This window comes from Ailuropoda melanoleuca, chromosome 2 (genome assembly GCF_002007445.2).
Source record: "Ailuropoda melanoleuca isolate Jingjing chromosome 2, ASM200744v2, whole genome shotgun sequence".
In the NCBI taxonomy this organism is placed as follows: Eukaryota; Metazoa; Chordata; class Mammalia; order Carnivora; family Ursidae; genus Ailuropoda; species Ailuropoda melanoleuca.
The window spans coordinates 149329759-149347293 of record NC_048219.1 but is presented as its reverse complement, the minus strand read 5'-3'; the positions used below and the strand labels follow the sequence as shown (position 1 = coordinate 149347293).

Here is a 17535-nt window from a genome sequence, read left to right as displayed (position 1 = left end):
AAATATAAAGTTTATTTTTTAAAGAGCTGGAAATTACTGTTTCAAAAATAACATTATTAAGAGGAAAGACAAAGATGTGAACCAGAACTTTTAAAATGGAATCAAATGCACAAGGGTTTCCAAATGCTTTGCAAAGTGTTGTCTGCATAGTCCATTGATGGGACCTCTTTAAACTTTGTATTGTAGCAGAGGTCCCATGCAGGATTTCACTCTCTACATTAGGCTGTCATCTTAAAGCTTTTCAAGTTCACACGAACAGGAGGAATGAAAATGGTGAGCTGTGTATTCTACTCTTCCATGAGCTGGTCCGTTTTACTCTCCAGGCACATGTGTAAAGAGAACTGTTCCTTCTGTGATATGAAAGTGGCTTCACTCTCCTGTCCCCCAGGCCTAGTGAGTCTTCTCAGATCCTCTGATAACTCTGTTAAATCCCTATTCAAGGATTCACTTGTGCTCTACGTGTCTACTTAGGTGTTACTTCCTTTAGACTGGTCTCCCGTTGTGCAGAGACTTTGCTTTTCATCTCTGTAGACGTGACACTTTATTGCAGTATTTGATACATAGTGGAAGCTCATATATGATTTGTGGCAGTATATGATTAGTGCTTATACAGCTGAATTTTACCATTTACATATTTGGAAATGATCTTGACACTGTATCTTAATTCATCTGTTCCAAACAGATGCAAAAAAAAGTTCATCTTCTTCCCTGCTTCTAAGATACAAGGCAATTTTTAAAGTTGAACATTATTCATACAGCAGTGTACATTTAAAAGATTAATTTAAAAATAAGTAAATACATACAAACACATGAATGGAACCATATTGACAGTGGTCTCCTTTTCAAAGTCTAAGTAGCACCATATAAGATAAGTTTCTTGTCCCAAATATTAAAGTTGTAATTTAATTCATCTCAAGGTCCTTTAGACCTCTCAACCTAATAATCATCGACAATGCTATAAAATATGAAGTCCACTCATACTTGCTGGCATTCTCCTCTTGCTTCACACTCTCTCAATGTTGAACTCAGAAAAAAGACATCATAGTGGCTTTCAAGAAAGGTACATTCTCAGATCAGTTCTCCACCCTAACACTACCCTCTGCACTATGAGGAAAGATGAACAAATATTTAGTGGAAGAAATTAAAGAGAAGTGCAGGAACTGGATCTAGAAATAGAAGCATACTCTTTTTTTTTTTTAAGAAATAAGCAAGAATTGTGTATCTTTAGAATGTTCCTTGTTATCTAGAAATCTGTTAAAATGTTTCTTGAGTTGCGTAAATAAACCCTACCCTACACAATAAATAAATCAAGCCAGCACAAACAAAAAAGCCATGGCTTAGAAAGGCAAATGTGATGAATACCTGGAAAACACCCACAGAAAGAAATGTTTTAAAAAAGAATGTAGTACGGTAGAGTACTACCGTACTGATGAGATATTAAAAGATCTTGCAAATTTTCTCCCTGCCTTCAATTTTGACTGTGCAGGGGATGATAGAACAGGCTGGTCTATTCCTTCTGAGTATTTCTTCAGTCACAATTATAAGATGCTTGAAATCAGGAGGAAACGATTGGTTATAATTCAATATAATCATTGTTAATCTACCTTGGTTGGCTAATTACAGGCTGAATTTATATGCTGTGACACTCGCTCATCCTTCTGGCTAGACATATATATCGCATAATCTTTAGCAATCCCTAAATTCACCATTAACCATCACTTTGTTCTTATGCTTTTTTGAAATATGAGATTTATAAATTAAATATAAATACTTCTGAGAGGGCTGTTAGCTGGGGAATAAGGGACACAGTGCCCGAGGTGAAATGAAGGAAAGGCCAGCTGGGTTTTGTTGAAAAGGACCTGGAAGGTCAAAGACTAGCTGCACAAATCTACCTGAGACAGGTGCAAATAAAACTAGAGCAAATGTTGCAAAGCTGGGTAATCCCATGCTTATCAGATGGGCACTCTTAGGTGAACTGGCACCTTACAGGATTGGGCACCTTTAACTCTGACTTTTCAATTCCCGCCAGGATAAGAGCAAAACCCTGGCAGGTATTTCACTCTTCCCCAATTCCTTTTGTCCCCACTTCCATCCCTTTCCTGGGTTCCTTCCTCCCTTCTCCGGGGGCTCAGTGGAAATGGAAAAGGAGTGCACCTGACTCTTCATCCAGGGTTCAAAGAAGTATTCGAAGTAGTTCCCGCCTACTCCATGCCTGTTCTAAACACCCTCTTTTCACATATTGTTTTCTTATGTCTCTACAGTAATCCTGTGGGGTAGGTATCATCAGCATTTTATTGATGAGGAAAGAGAGGTTAAACTCATTGACTTGCTGAAGCTGAACAGTTAAAAAACAGTGGTGCTGAGGTTTGAACCCTGATCGCTTCCCCCCAAAGTCCATGTCCCTTCATGTTGGGTACGGTAAAATTATTTTGATCAATGGTTTTCCCTGATTTGAAGATTATCCTTCAGCTATTATTACATGTCTCATCCTTGCCACTGTCATCCACCACCCTCTAAAGACCTATATAGCCTTTTTATGGTTTCCCATCTTTGGTTATCCCTTATTTGCATTTATTGCTTAAGTATGAAAAGAGGCTGAGTTAAGATAAAATATTGAGATCACAACCATCCTTGAAGAAAATAGAATGTAGGAGTTCAATGCTACAAGCATTCAAAGACCTCTTTGACATAACAGAGGAACATTCTCTGGACACCGAAGTAACTAAAACTTTGTTTTAAAGAAATTACAAAGAATGAGAGGAAGATCCTTTTCAGAAGTACACATAACATCTGACTTACTATGCATTTAAAAGGGTAATGTAATACTAATAAAGCCTGCTATACAATGCCATTTTCAGTCAGCTGCTTCATTTCATGTTCAAATTTCCTTTTTAAATCGATAGCACTTGCTTTGCTCTCTTCAGTTGAAGGCATTTGCGTTCCAGTAAAACACGCACACACAGAAAATGAGGATGGAAATGAGTCAGCTATTTCCTGTCCCAAAACTCAAACCTACTTTGCTTTTCTGAAAACATGATTCAAGCTATCCAACAATAATTTAATTGGCTGTGCTGTAAATTACAAGGCTGACCACCATATAAACACCAAAAAAGTGCACACAAGTTTTCAGTAGTCAGCTGTCATTTTTCTGATAATCCTCAGAACTTTCTACTTACATAATTACAAAGCACTATATTACAAAGGGTAATGGAAAAGTAAGTCTGTTTTCTATGCAAACTTCAACTTCTGTCATTTCTATGCATCATATACATCACAAATTTATGACTCCTCTGTATAGATGAAAAAATGTAGTCGGCACAAAATATCTGAAACACAACAAAGTATCTAACAGTAGTGTTCATAATATCCTCTGGTTTTATGGGATGAGTCCTGATATATAAGTCTATTTGATAATTGCTTGAATTGTAGCTTTCAGGGGGACTGATGTCAACTAGAGAGAGATGGATGCTAGGAGGCCCCCTTTGCCCTGTTCTGTTTGATATGTTTATTACAGATGCGGATAAAAATACCAAAGATAAGTTTATCTTATCTGTGGATGACACATGATTGAGATAAGAAACTGATGACAGAATCGCAATACAAAATATGACATGTTCATGTGACGGCCTGATTCTAACAAGAGGAAATTCAATTGGGATGACAGCAATGTCTTACTTTTTGGTTAAAAAAAGGCATAATGTTAAGATGGGAAATGCATGGTGAGTAAGAGGGCTTAAAAGCAACACATAAAAAAGGCTTCAAGTTTTGAGTTTATAGTAAGTTCACTACTTTTCATCAATGCATATGGCTGCCAGAAAAAGTAAGATTTCAGGTTGCATTATCAGAATTAAATAACCTGGGAGGAAGGAGGCGATGGGCATAATTGAAGTCTCTGCTCTATTCCAATCAAACCACACTTAAATATACAGTTGCTATTGAATGGTGTACTTCTAGCATGATATAGGCCAAGGGGAGCTTATTAGGAGATCAAGAAAGAATGTAAAAAAAACCCCACAAAAACAGAATGGCAGGCATAACTAACATTGAGATATTTTAACCTTGAAAGAAGTAATTTTTAAAAAAATTTTACTTATTTATTTGAGAGAGAGAGAATGAGAGAGAGAGAGAGAGCGAGAAAGCAAGCATGAGAGGGGGTAGGTCAGAGGGAGAAGAAGACTCTCCGGTAAGCAGGGAGCCTGATGCGGGACTCGATCCTGGGACTCGAGGATCATGACCTAAGCCGAAGGCAATTGCTAAACCAACTGAGCCACCCAGGCATCCAGTCAAAGAAGTAAATTAAGGTGAGATGAGGACCCGATAGATGTCCTGAAGTATTTAGATAGTTGCCATTTAAAAATTTGCCACAGATTGTAACAAGATATAAAACAATACATGAATACAAATGTCTAGGGCCCTGAACAGAAAAAAGGTCTTTCTGTAACAGACCAGAGAGAAGGTAGATATTGTTAGGAAATGATTCATTCATCAACACTTGTGGATTGGGTATATTTTTTAAAATTATTTAAAAATATATTTATAAGCATTGCTTATGTCCCAAACATTATGTGAAGCCCTGCAGATATGGTAATAAATAAAATAGACACTGTCACTGCTGCCACGTACATTACTTGCAGTCTAGTTGAAGAGAGATACATTAGTAAATAGCCAGACATCATATTTACTTGCTATGAAAGAACTCTAGAGATTATAACTGTCAATAGGGAGTCATTAGCTACAGAGAATTTAGATTGGAGGGTTAGCAAAATCTCCTTTCAGAAACTGATCTTTAAGGACAGGGCTTGAATGATAAGTAGGAGTTAGCCAATGAAGAATGAGAATAAGGAGGCAGGGAAGAACATTCTAGGTGAAGGGAAGAATGTGTGACTCTTTCCTGAACCAACAAGGACTTGGTGAATTCAGAAGCTGACAGAACACCAGCATGTTTGGGACCTAGTGGGGGAGAGAAGGGGCAGATTGGAGCCATGGGCCAGTAAGCTTTGAAAACTTTGCTCTGGAATAGGGATTTTATCTCATGGCAATGGGGAGCTATTAAAGAGCTTTAACCAAGGAAATAGCATATAAAAATTCACTTTGGCTACAGTATAGAAAATTCACGGGAGCAAGAAAAGAAAGACTAGATGTTGAGTAACCAGTTACAGGCATAGCTTGATTTATTATACTTCTCTTCATTGCACACCACAGATTCTTGGTTTTGTTTTTTTGTTTTTTACAAATTGAAGGTTTGTGGCAACCCTGCATTAGGCAAGTCTATTGGTACAATTTTTTCAATAGCATTTGCACACTTAGTGTCTTTGTATCACATTTTGGTAATTCTCACAGTATTTCACACTTTTTCACTGTTATTATATTATGGTGATCTCTGATCAGGGATCTTTGATGTTACTACTGTAACTGTTCTGGAGTGCCAGGAACTGTGCCCACGTATGATGGTGAACTTACCTGAAAGATGTGTGTTCTGACTACTTCACCGAACAACTATTACCTACCTCTCTCCCTCCTTCTGCTTGGGCCTCCCTATTCCCTGAGACACAACAATATTGAAATTAGGCCAATTAATAATCCTACAATGGCCTCTAAGTGCTCAAGTGAAAGGAAGAGCTGCAAGTCTCTCATGTTAAATCAAAAGCTAGACATGATTAAACTTAGTGAGGAAGACATGTCAAAAACCAAGATAGGTCAAAAGCTAGGCCTCTTGTGCCTAGTTAGCCAAACTGTGAATGCAAAGGAAAGTTCTTAAAGGAAATTAAAAGTAGTACTCTAGTGAACACACACATGATAAAACCGTGAGACAGTCTTATTGCTGATACGGAGAAAGTTTGAGTGGTCTGGATAGAAGATCAAACCAGCCTCAATATTCCCTAAACCAAGGCCTTAATTCTCTTCAGTTTTATGAAGGGTGAGAGAGGTGAGGAAGCTACAGAAAAAAAGTCTGAAGCTAGCAGAGGTTGGTTTAAGTTTTTTTGTTTTGTTTTGTTTTGTTTTGTTTTAAGAGAGAGAACACACATGAGTGATGGTGGGGAAGCAGCAGAGGGAGAAGGAAAGGGAGAATCTTAAGTAGGCTCCATGCTCAGCATGGAGCCTGATGTGCAACTCCCTCTCACGACCCTGAGATCATGACCTGAGCCGAAATCAAGAGTTGGATGCTTAACCGACTGAGCCACTCAGGCACCTCTAGTTTATGAGGTTTAAAAACAGAAGCCATCTTCATAACATAAAAGAGCAAGGTGAAGCAGCAAGTGCTGATGTAAAAGGTGTAGCAAATTATCCAGAAGATCTAGCTAAGACCATTAATGTATGTAGCTACACTAAAAAACAGATCTTCAATGTAGATGAAACAGCCGTCTGTTGGAAGAAGATGCCATGTAGGACTTTCATAGCTAGAGAGAAAAGTCAATGCCTGGCTCCAAAACTTCAAAGGACAGGCTGACTCTTTTGTTAGGGTCCAATGTAGCTGGTGACTTTAAATTGAAGCCAACGCTCATTTACCATTCTGACAATCCTAGTGGATTCTGCCTGTACTCCATAAATGGAAGAACGAAGCATGAATGACAGCACATCTGTTTATAAAATGGTTTACTTAATATTTTAAAGCCCAGTGTTGAGAACTTCTGCTCAGAAAAAAAAAAAAGATTCCTTTTAAAAGATTACTGCTCAATGACAATGCACTTGGTCACCCAAGATTTCTGATGGAGATATACAAGATTAATATTTTAATGCCTGCTAACACAATATCCATTCTGTAGCTCATGGGTCAAGGAGTAATTCTGACTTTCGAGCGTTATTAATTAAGAAATACATTTAATAAAGCTATAGCTGCCATAGATAATGATTCCTCTGATAGATCTGAGTAAAGCAAATCAAAACTTTCTGGAAAGGATTCATTATTCTAGGTGCTACTGAGAACATCTGTGATTCATGGGAAGAGGTCAAAATATCAACATTAACAGGAGTTTGGAAGAAGTTGATTCCAATCCTCATGGACGACTTTGAGCCGTTCAAGACTTCAGTGGAGGAATTAACTGCATATGTGGTGGAAACAGCAAGAGAACTAGAATTAGAAGTGGAGCCTGAAGATGTGACCGAATTGCTACAATCTCATGATAAAACCTGTGTGTATGAGGAGTTGCTTCTTAGGGATGAGCAAAGAAAGTAGTTTCTTGAGATGAAATCTATTCTTGATGAAGATGCTGTGAAGATTGTTGAAATGACAACAAAGGATTTGGAATATTACATAAACTTAATTGATAAAACAGTGGCAGGGTTTGAGAGGATTGACTTCAAGTTTGAAAGAAGTTCTGTTGTGGGTAAAATGCTTTCAAACAGCAATGCATGCTACAGAGAAGCCATTTGTGAAAGGAAGAGTCCGTTGATATGGCAAACGTCATTATTGTCTTATTTAAAGAAATTGCCACAAAGGCGCCTGGGTAGCTCAGTTGTTAAGCATCTCACTCTTGATTTGGCTCAGGTCATGATCTCAGGGTCTTGAGATCAAGCCTCCAGGATGGGCTCCATGCTCAGCAGGGAGTCTGCTAAAAATTCTCTCTCTCTCCCTCTCCCTCTGCCTCCTGATCACACTCACTTGTGTGCTCTCTAAAATAAATAATTAGAAATCTAAAAAAAAACCCAAAAAAACACAAAATTATAGCCACCCCAGCCTTTGGCAACCACCACTCTGATCAGTCAGCAGGCATCAATATGGAGGCAAGACCCTCCACCAGCAAATGGATTATGGCTTGCTGAAAATTCAGAAGATGGTTACTATTTTTTAGCAATAAAGTATAAATGAAGGCCTATACATTATTTTTTTAGACATAATGCTATTGCACACTTAATAGACTACACTATCGTTTAAACATAGCTTTTATATGCACTGGAGAACTAAAAAATTAATTTGATTTGCTTTATTGCAGTGGTTTAGAATACCTTCGAGGTGTGCCTATATATCCCGGTAAAGAGATGATTGTGATTTGAAATACGGTGGTGACATTGAAGATAAAAGAGAAGGTGGGAGAGGTAAGAGATAATAATGGGGGAAACCCATGAGAGCTAGTGTTCTACTGAAGAGAGTGAAGGAGAGGGAGGGTCTCTGGATGCTCTCAGAACTCAGCAGTATTCTACAACGCAGATGGATATTCCACTTGCTGAGAAGGGAAACAGTACAAGACAAACTGATTTGGTGTTGAGAAGATTCAAAAGTCAGCCTTGAACATATTAATTTTGATCTCATTATCTCTTTGATCTCCATGAGACATGTTAGGCAGGTGATTGGATATTTGAGTCTGGTCAATCTTTAGACTTGCTGCAGCAGCATCACTTGGAACTTCTGATTATCTGGTTGTACCTCGGGCCTAATACACTGGAATCCTCAAGAGGACATAGCCAATGTAATACTGTGAGGTTAGATGCAGTGGGAAAAATTCGGTCATCACTTGATAGTTGCCCTAGTTAACATTTAAGCTCCTTGAACACATTGAATGCCTATAATGTTATGAATAGAAAGACAGCAAGACCAAGTAGTAAATCTGTTACTACGTTCTAATACTAAATGTGCCAGACAAACCATGAAACATTCTGAAGAAAGAGAGCCATATACAGATTCTTCTATTTACACTGCAATATTTGTAACATATGGTGCTGCCACCTTGGCCACAAACTAATCAATCCAGGTACCAGGTCCTAAATGGCAACCACCCAATGATTCCAATGGTCCTTGAGATTATCTTTCTTAAGAATCCAGCCCAACTGGGGTGCCTAGGTGGCTCAGTCGTTAAGCGTTTGCCTTTGGCTCAGGTCATGATCCCAGGGTCCTGGGATCAAGCCCTGCATCGGGCTCCCTGCTCAGTGGGGAGCCTACTTCTCCCTCTCCCTCTGCCTCTGCTTGTGTTCCCTCTCTTGCTGTCTCTCTCTCTCTGTTAAATAAATAAATAAAATCTTAAAAAAAAAAAAAAAAGGAATCCAGCCCAACTGATGCACATTCTGGATGGTAATTAATTTACCAAAGTAGGGGCGCCTGGGTGGCTCAATCATTAAGCATCTGCCTTCGGCTCAGGGCGTGATCCCAGAGTCCTGGGATTGAGCCCTGCATCGGGCTCCCTCCTCCACTGGGAGCCTGTTTCTTCCTCTCCCACTCCCCCTGCTTGTGTTCCCTCTCTCGTTGGCTGTCTCTCTCTCTGTCAAATAAAAAAAAAAAAATCTTAAAAAAAAAAATTTACCAAATCATATTTTTCTCTTTGACCAGAGGGGAGGGGAGTGGGAAAAATTAAAACTAGAAAAACAGAAGCATTTGAATAAGTAGGCCTAGACATGTCTCTGTTTCCTGAAACCTGATGGAGACATAAGTACCACTGTTACTGAAAGAGAAAAATTAAATGCACTTAGGAGACAGGAGACTAATCTGTCCATGCATTAATTGAAACAGAAATAGGTGGGATGTAGCATCTCTCCCCTCCTGCCACTTTCTCTGTACCTGGTAGTTCCTCTCAACTGAGCAAAGGAAGATTGAAGGAAGGAGTTTGGCCAGTTTGTTTTTGTTCTGTTTGTTTTGTTGTATTTTGTTTTGTTCCACTAACCAGTCATTTGCTGGGTCTTTCATGAAGTCTTGCTTGGCCTTTTATTCAGAGTAATTTTTTTAGAACTATTAATCACATCTGTTGCTGCTTTGCTCTCCCAGCAAACTTTTTTTTAAACTCGATAATGTATAATGATGTTCCACTGCAATTTGAAGAATTACACATTTCAGAGCAATTGCATTATTGTATTTAGCATCTCAATAACATTTCCTTTGCTAATTCATCTTTCTTAAGATTGAAGCTTCTTAATGTGCTCACAATGCACCATATGTTACCATAGCTTAATTTTGTCTTGAAATATTCATTTCTAGCTCTTGGGGACAGGTAGACTGAATAAAACATGTGGATTTGGCTCTCTCTCTCTCTCTCCCTTTTTTTTTTTAAATTTAATCAGAAGCAGGAGATTTACCCAGGTATTTACTGGTTATAAATGAGGGCCTAAGTGGCTTATAATAAGACCCTGGTATACTCTTGAAAGAATTACTGTGCTTTCCCAAGCCTTTAACTCATAACCAAAATGACTGTCACTGAAGGGCCATCTTGGAGAGATAGTAGTAAAGTAAGGTCACATGTGAAAATATGCAATATGACTAACTTCCCTAAATGTTAGGATCCCACATTCTTATGATATTTGAGTGCTAAATATAATGAAAGCTCTTGGGGCTTTGATTTTAAGAATTTCCTTTAAAAATAATATTATTATTCTCTGAGGACATGAGAACAGTATTACTTTATTTAGTTAAGCCATCCTAAAATAGGACAGAGGAAATCATTAAACAGTGAACATATATCTTTTACGGTTGCCTATTCATGCCAAAACTGATGTGTCTTAAAAGTACAAGACGACTTACAATAGGAAATATGTCTTCAAATGATTATATTTATCTTTGGAGAGGGAAGCCTGATATTCTCAACAATTACCCTGGAATAAAGTACAATACTGATGATGGTGTTATTTACTGCAGTCTTACAAACAAACAAACATGGTATTTTATAGCTACACAGGAAGGAAGTTTACTGAAAGTAGTTATTAATGTGTCCATTTATATTCCACCTCCCTGAAAAAAGCCTCAAATCTAGAGAGAATACAGAGTGGAAAATTTCACTCCCAATTTAGACATCTCTCCAGACTCCAGAGGAAACTGCTCAGTTGGCCTCTCTTGTAGTTGAAACTGAGCTTGATGAGCCACTGGGCCAACCGCCCAAGTGACCGACTGGAACAGCAGCTACTGGACTGAGCACACTCTGCCTCATGTCAGGAACATTTTTGTGTGAGAAATAAAAGAAGCCTTCCCTGGAATTGGTGTCAGTCAAAATTCTAACACACTTAGACGTTCTTTTAGCAGTTCCAGTTTTGGGGGAGATCTGGGAAAATGCCAGGATCTGAGCTAGCATTTTTAGTTGTTATTTGAATAGCTGTTATATGTATAGCTAATAGCTGTTTGATTGGGTTTCTTAGAGCTACTCTTGACACAAGGCAATGAGGCAACACTTTACCTTAAATTTGCCCCAAATTCAAGTTATTCTACTTTGCATAAGCCAAGAAAAAAAATGGCAATGGTCTGGCACCACTGTCAAGAGTAATTAGGGATTCTGGGAGGATCCCTTCAAAGAAAATACATAAGGAAGGGTAAAAGAAAAATCTTTGTCATTATTTTGGAAAATGAGAATTTCCAGATTGAAATTCTGAGACATCTTTAGTTACTCCTTCTTCAGCTACCTAGTTTAGTCTTGACGAAACCAAGTTTTAAATGGATAAAATGTTTTATTGAAAGTCACATTATCAAGCTGTAGAGCTGAGACTAGATCAAGCTTATAATCAAGCATATGGGCAATGAAAACAGACAGCCTGCCAGCCATGAACTCAACACTCACAGTAACCCGAAACAGTACCTGAACAGTACCTTTCATGGCCGGTGGTGTATACACGCTCTGCTTCCTTTGCTTTGGGGATGCATTTTGTGACTGTGGACAAAGAGAAAAGAAGAAAAGCATTATTTGAATAAAAATTAGCCCTGTGGGGGAAATAAACACTGTGCCATATTTCAAAGAGTTTTCTGATTCCCCCTGTTATGAAATACAACTCAAATCAATGAGAAATTATATACATGTTCGCTGATAGCACAGTTTTAAGAGATACATAAAGCGATTTTATCATAAAACTCTCATCCATTGCAGTCTTGAAGTTACTCTTTTTCTCACCTAGTAGCGTTCATTTATTTTTGAAAGAAAGAGAAAAAGAGATATCAATCCCTTTTGTTTGAGAGAAAAAACATAAGTGCCAGAACAAAGTATACTCCAAAACTATGTCCATGGGATAACTACACCTGCTCATAGGATTTTTGAGCGGTTCTGGATAGATAATGAGGGTTGGTACGAATACCAATTCATAAACTTCTGGAATTGACATGTTCAATCTAACATCTCCATTTACTTGGAATTACAATGTTGAGATAATATTCTCTTCTAGTTTCAAAAGATAAATAAGTCCTTTCCTAACAAAACTGCTGTGTAACACTCTCATCTACATATACTAGATCAGGGATGAATTATTGAAGAGAGAATTTTTGCATTAAAAATTACAAAAATTGGAACATAGAAACATATTTTTGGATAAAACCACAAACTAATCATATATATGTGAATATATAAATAATTTTATTATGATAAAATACATATATGTGGTCTATACCCCAATTAGATTATGTCAAAGATTCCTTTTTAATAGTGTGTTGGCAAAGGTAGGGGTCTTAATCAATGAGTTTTTGTGTTTGGAGCAATCATTTTTGCTTTGAAAAGGTCAGGTATAAATAGTTACAAGACTCTTTTTGGGAATTATTATAGGCAAAACTAGAAACTCTTTCACTGACAGTACACAGAATTTGAGGTATCTTCCCTTGTACATACTAAAGCTTATCTCCCCTCAAAAGTATCAAAAACGATATATTAAAAAGTAAAAATTTCAACCAATAGTTGTCAAATCCATATAAGTCAAGCAAATTTCTCCAGAATAGAATGTTTCAGAACCACCAGTTCATTATGCACAGGTGTAGGCAGAGCGATTTTACGTTAATGTTCAACGTGTGGATGACTGATATTTCCGGTGTTCCTTTACTGTATTCTGTCTCATCTGGTTGATTTCAAGAAGCAGTCACTTTTGGGATTTCTCATATATTTCTCATATATTTATTTCCATATACACATTCAAAGATCAAGTAGAAAATTAATCCTATAGAAAAGTTTCTGTAGTACCATAGAGTAAAATTTGTTAAGCAATAAAAACTGCTTTACAGGTATGTAAGAGTTCAGTTGTCAAAGCATATTCATATATGCAACCTCATTAAATTTTTAGAAAATCTTAAGAGATACTAAGATCTTAGATTTTGTTCTTTCTACATTTTCCTCTGGGTATTGCTTTATGCCTAACTAATGCAGCCATGGGAATTGACTGGTATGTCTGCACGCTAGTCAATTTCTGTTCAATTTCTGAGCAGAAGTTTACTCACTTCCTTGTAGCCTCCTCTGGTTCCTATTTTCCATCTGAACTCCTACATGTGTATGTGAACCTCTGGCCTCAGGTTCTGCTCTCGGCCTCACATACCTGAAGACCCTTTAAGAGGTCCCTGCTCCCCATTTTCTTGTTCCAGGATTCCAACATTGCCTGGCCCTAGCCTGTAGTTGGTCATAAACAACTAGTAACTAAATTGAAAATATCAATACCATATCTTTGTCACTAAAAGCAATGGTTTATTTTACAAGTTTTTTCAGGGATTGTCATTTCATAGGTTGAGAACCAAAGTAGAGTAGAGGCAGAGATTTAATGACCCCATTTTACTGTTTCTTCAGTCAGGAAAAGCAAACTAGTTTTTACATCAGTTGTATTCACATATCTTATAAAACATTAAACCAACCTAATTACGTTTTTAATTGACTTGAACACCTATTCATACAAAATATAAGAAAACTTACTTCAGCTTGGGTGTTTGTCACCCTCTTGTCATCTATTTCTGCAAGAGAAGTAGATATATTTCATTAGAAAGGTGGTTTCTTCTTTATAATACGCATATTAACATTTTTGACAGTTTGATAAAAATAATTTAATAATCACCTTGTGTTTTTTTTTAATCTTTATTTATTTATTTGACAGAGAGCACAAGCAGGAGGAGTGGCAGGCAGAGGGAGAGGAAGAAGCAGACTCCCTGCTGAGCAAGAAGCCCTGTGTAGGGCTTGAACCCAGGACCATGAGATCATGACCTGAGCCCAAGGCAGACACTTGGCCACCAGTCACCCCGCCTTATGTTTATATAACATCTGTGGCTTAGGGAAAGGGGTACAGAAGGAGATGGTTTCCTTCTGAGATAATCTTTTCCCTAAGTTTTAAAAAAGGCAGCCAAAAAAAAAAAAGGCATCCCTCTTGAAATTCCAAATTGCCCTCCTTCCAGTAATCCAGAAAGGAAACCAGGGAAATGGCCCTTGAACCAACAGTTGGTGTCATCAAACTCACAGTGCTAAGGCATAAACAATCTCCTCTGTGGATTTTGCTGCCAGTCTACTCACTATAGCTTGTCAAATTTCCTCAAGTCAGCCATTAAGCTGAACAAAGCTTCTTTTCCATTCTGCCCAATCACTCTGACTCTGAGAGTAGCAGCACCCTGTTTTCCATATGCCCCCGGAGAGAATCAGCTACTTTGTCAGAAATATTTCTTATGACAAACCTAGGGAATTGTGTAGGCTCTCTGTATAAAAAGGAATGTGAGGAAGGGGAGAGAGGAGGAAGAGGTCCTCACATGCTGCCTTTCAATGGGTGGAGGACATTCTGGGCTGAGTTTCTTTCATACCTCCTCATCTACTTTACATGGATCTTGACAATTTTTTTTTAATTTTTTTTTTTTAAGATTTTATTTATCCATTCGACAGAGATAGAGACAGCCAGAGAGAGAGGGAACACAAGCAGGGGGAGTGGGAGGAGGAAGAAGCAGACTCCTAGTGAAGGAGCCTGATGTGGGGCTCGATCCCACAACGCCAGGATCACGCCCTGAGCCGAAGGCAGACGCTCAACCACTGTGCCACCCAGGCACCCCGACAATTTTTTTTAATATTTAAATGTTTAGTTGACTTCCTTAAAACATCTGTCCCTCTCTCACCTGTAGTGCAGAGGCTGGGTTTCTCTACGTTTCAAAAAATAGGACTTGGAGGGGCACCTGCATGGCTCAGTCAGTTAATTGTCCCACTCCTGATCTCAGCTCAGGTCCTGATCTCAGCATCATGAGTTCAAGCCCCAAGTCGGGCTTCACCCTGGGCATGGAGCCTACTTAAAAAAGAAAAAAATAGGACTTGGAGACTCTCTTCTCCAACCAAACTGCAGCCAGATATTGTGCAATCCCCTAATAGCCGGGTGCCATGGACTATTGCAGCATCGCAACAACTGGAGGCATTCAATGTGGTTTCACACTTGGGACCCCGGGCTGGGGTAGGGGGTAGTTGTTCAAGTCTGCAAACCACAAAGCTATCCTATATTATCAAAGCCATCTGACTTCAATTCTTCTGAAACATCTAGACATGCAGAACCTAAAGCTCCTTAGTCTCCTACCTTTTAAAACATTCACAGGCTTTGCAGTTACCCAGCCAGCAATTTTAAGAAACCCTGCTCCATGCTGGGCAGGGCTGCCTGGCCCTCCGGCCCCAGGGAGGAGGCAGTCTGGTGCTGGCTGACACACTGATGCCTGCTAATCTCAGGGAACACAGGACAGAGGTAGGAACACTAACCTGGTTTTCTAAAGCAGGCTGCGTTTAACATTCCTGCACTTCATCCTATTTCTCACTGCAAGGTGAAGGTAAACCTTTTATTCCACTGAGTGGCATATTTAAAACTGAAGGCAGGAAATTGAGCTGTGCTCAGTGGCATTAAATTTGTTCAAGTTTAAGAGAAAGGTCCTCCTAGACTTTGCACCGCTTGTGAATTTTGATACTAAATTCACACCCAAGGAAACAGGCCTCAACACGGGCTCTCTAGAGCTCGCGATAAGAGTGGGATCTCGGAGGGTCTTTACCAGAAGAGCCCTGATGTCCTGCGCAGGGATGTGTCTTTGCTCCACAATGCAGCCAGAGGGCTTGAGAGTCAGCCGGTCAGTCAAATCGCCCGGAGGAGCCACTGTAGGCTTCCCGCAGAACATTTTAAAAGCAACTCTGTGGATGTCTTCCAGCTTCGCATTACAGATGAGCGTGTACAGCTCCAAAGGCAGCTTTCTAGAAGCGGTCGTCATGGCGCACCTGCCTCCCTACATCCACGAAGATCACAGGCCTGCACTCCAGGCTCAGCATGAGCATGGACATGAGCCGCGCCTTGGTTCACTCCAGCGCCACCACCCCCACATTCCAGCCATTAAAATGAATTTCTTCGTGATGATTTCCACCCTTTCTCGAACCTGTCCAGGGTCAGCCCCGTTGTGGAACCAACAGGAGGTCCGTGTCCCTGTTGCTGTGGTGGTGGTGCTGGTGGTGGTTGGGGGGGGGGGCGGAGGGGGCGGTTGCAGTGCTGTACATCCAGTGGTGCCTGTTGAGCACACTGACTTAGAGCTCAGCAAACATGCCCTTGCTGCGCCGCCAGAAGGAGCTGCCACCTCCCAACCTGTGCAGCACATGAAGGGATGAAATCTTCCTCCAAGACGGAAGAGCTCTCCAGTCCTATCCTGACGTGCGAGAGCTCGGGGAACCGGGCAGGGCCCAGGCTGACGTTGGGCTGTCGTTTTCCAGCCTGACATACTCATCTGACCACGTCCTCAGCCTCTTCACAGGCCCAGGCCCTGCGGGTTCCCAGGAGGTACTTCCGGGCGCATTCCACCAGGTGCGCATGCTCGGACCCACCCCGGCCCGCGCTGGGGGCTCTGGGTTGTAGTTAGTAGTTGGTGAGAAATGAAGCACTTCTCCATCAATCTTTGCTGTATTTTCTGTGGTGCAGAAACGGTGGAGACCCTGTGTTCTCCCGGTCAACAGTCTCAGGAATCACCTCAGGGAGAAGAGGTTCTGGGTCTGGCCGCCTACGGAGGGCCTCCAGCTCAGACGGACAGGCATCCGGGTCTTCTCCATGTCTTCCTTAGGGAGCCTGGGGTGCGGGACCACGCCCGCAGCGAGCCAGCCTCCGAGTGTGGCATCTACAGTCAGCACAGGCGGCGCACGCGGTGCTCTCGACGCCTGCCAGACGCATGGACTAGCCCGCGCGTTTCCAAGGTAAGCCGAACTTCTGCTTTGCTCAGATCCATCAGTAGGCGAAAATGCCAATTTTCCCACTAAGGTGTTTGCCTCATATCTCAATTCTGAATTAATAAGAATTCTACCGTACAAAATTACAAAATTGTCCAGACTTGTTTGGGGATGCCACCTGGAAGCGCGTTACCCAGTGTGGTTACTTCACTTTCAAACTTTTCCTGTCCATCAGCTGTAGCCAAATGGGCGTGGGCACTTCGGGTAAGAGAGAAGAGTGCGGGGCATGGGGAAGAGCACCGCCGCCGCTGAACTGTGTGTGTGCATGGCCTCCAGAGCCGGCCTCCCTCACCCTAGCCACCATGGGGGTCTCCCCTGCCTCTTGCATTATTGGCCCAGTTACCCTTTCCCGACTCTTAGGTGAGTGCCAAAGCTGAGAGACTGAGCCATGGTCCAAACACTGAACAAGCAGTTCATCAAGAATAACTGCCTAGAGACAGTGATATAGATCTGCATTTACTGACATGAAAACATATATTATGTAAATTGAAAGGATTTCAAAACTATAGATAGGTGTTTTTATTAAATAAAGTATAGATAAACTGTCTGGAGAGAGACGATAGAGAAATGCATGTATATTCATAGAAGGTTATGTTCAGTATCTTAACTGTAGTTCTCTCTTGATGATTCAAAAACTCGTTCCATCTTCTCTCTACCTGGGCTGTTCCTTTTTCTAGTGAACATG

At 40.3% G+C, this 17535-nt stretch overlaps 1 protein-coding gene and 1 pseudogene across 4 annotated transcripts in view; both read right to left on the bottom strand.

Moving 5' to 3' along the window:
• PPP1R1C (protein phosphatase 1 regulatory inhibitor subunit 1C) overlaps positions 1 to 17535 on the bottom strand; it is a 123828-nt gene that overhangs the window by 49264 nt on the left and 57029 nt on the right. For 2 of the 4 annotated variants that reach the window (XM_019802800.2, XM_011228748.2), the window contains exons 3-4: positions 13560 to 13597; positions 11484 to 11555 (exon numbers count right to left, since the gene is read on the bottom strand). In XM_019802800.2, the coding sequence (XP_019658359.1) occupies positions 11484 to 11555; positions 13560 to 13597 (110 nt within the window). The remainder of the gene's footprint in view (positions 1 to 11483; positions 11556 to 13559; positions 13598 to 17535) is intronic. The other 2 variants (XM_019802799.2, XM_019802798.2) reach the window with 1 other exon arrangement.
• Positions 15455 to 17535, bottom strand: part of LOC109490084 — a 51040-nt pseudogene continuing 48959 nt past the window's right edge.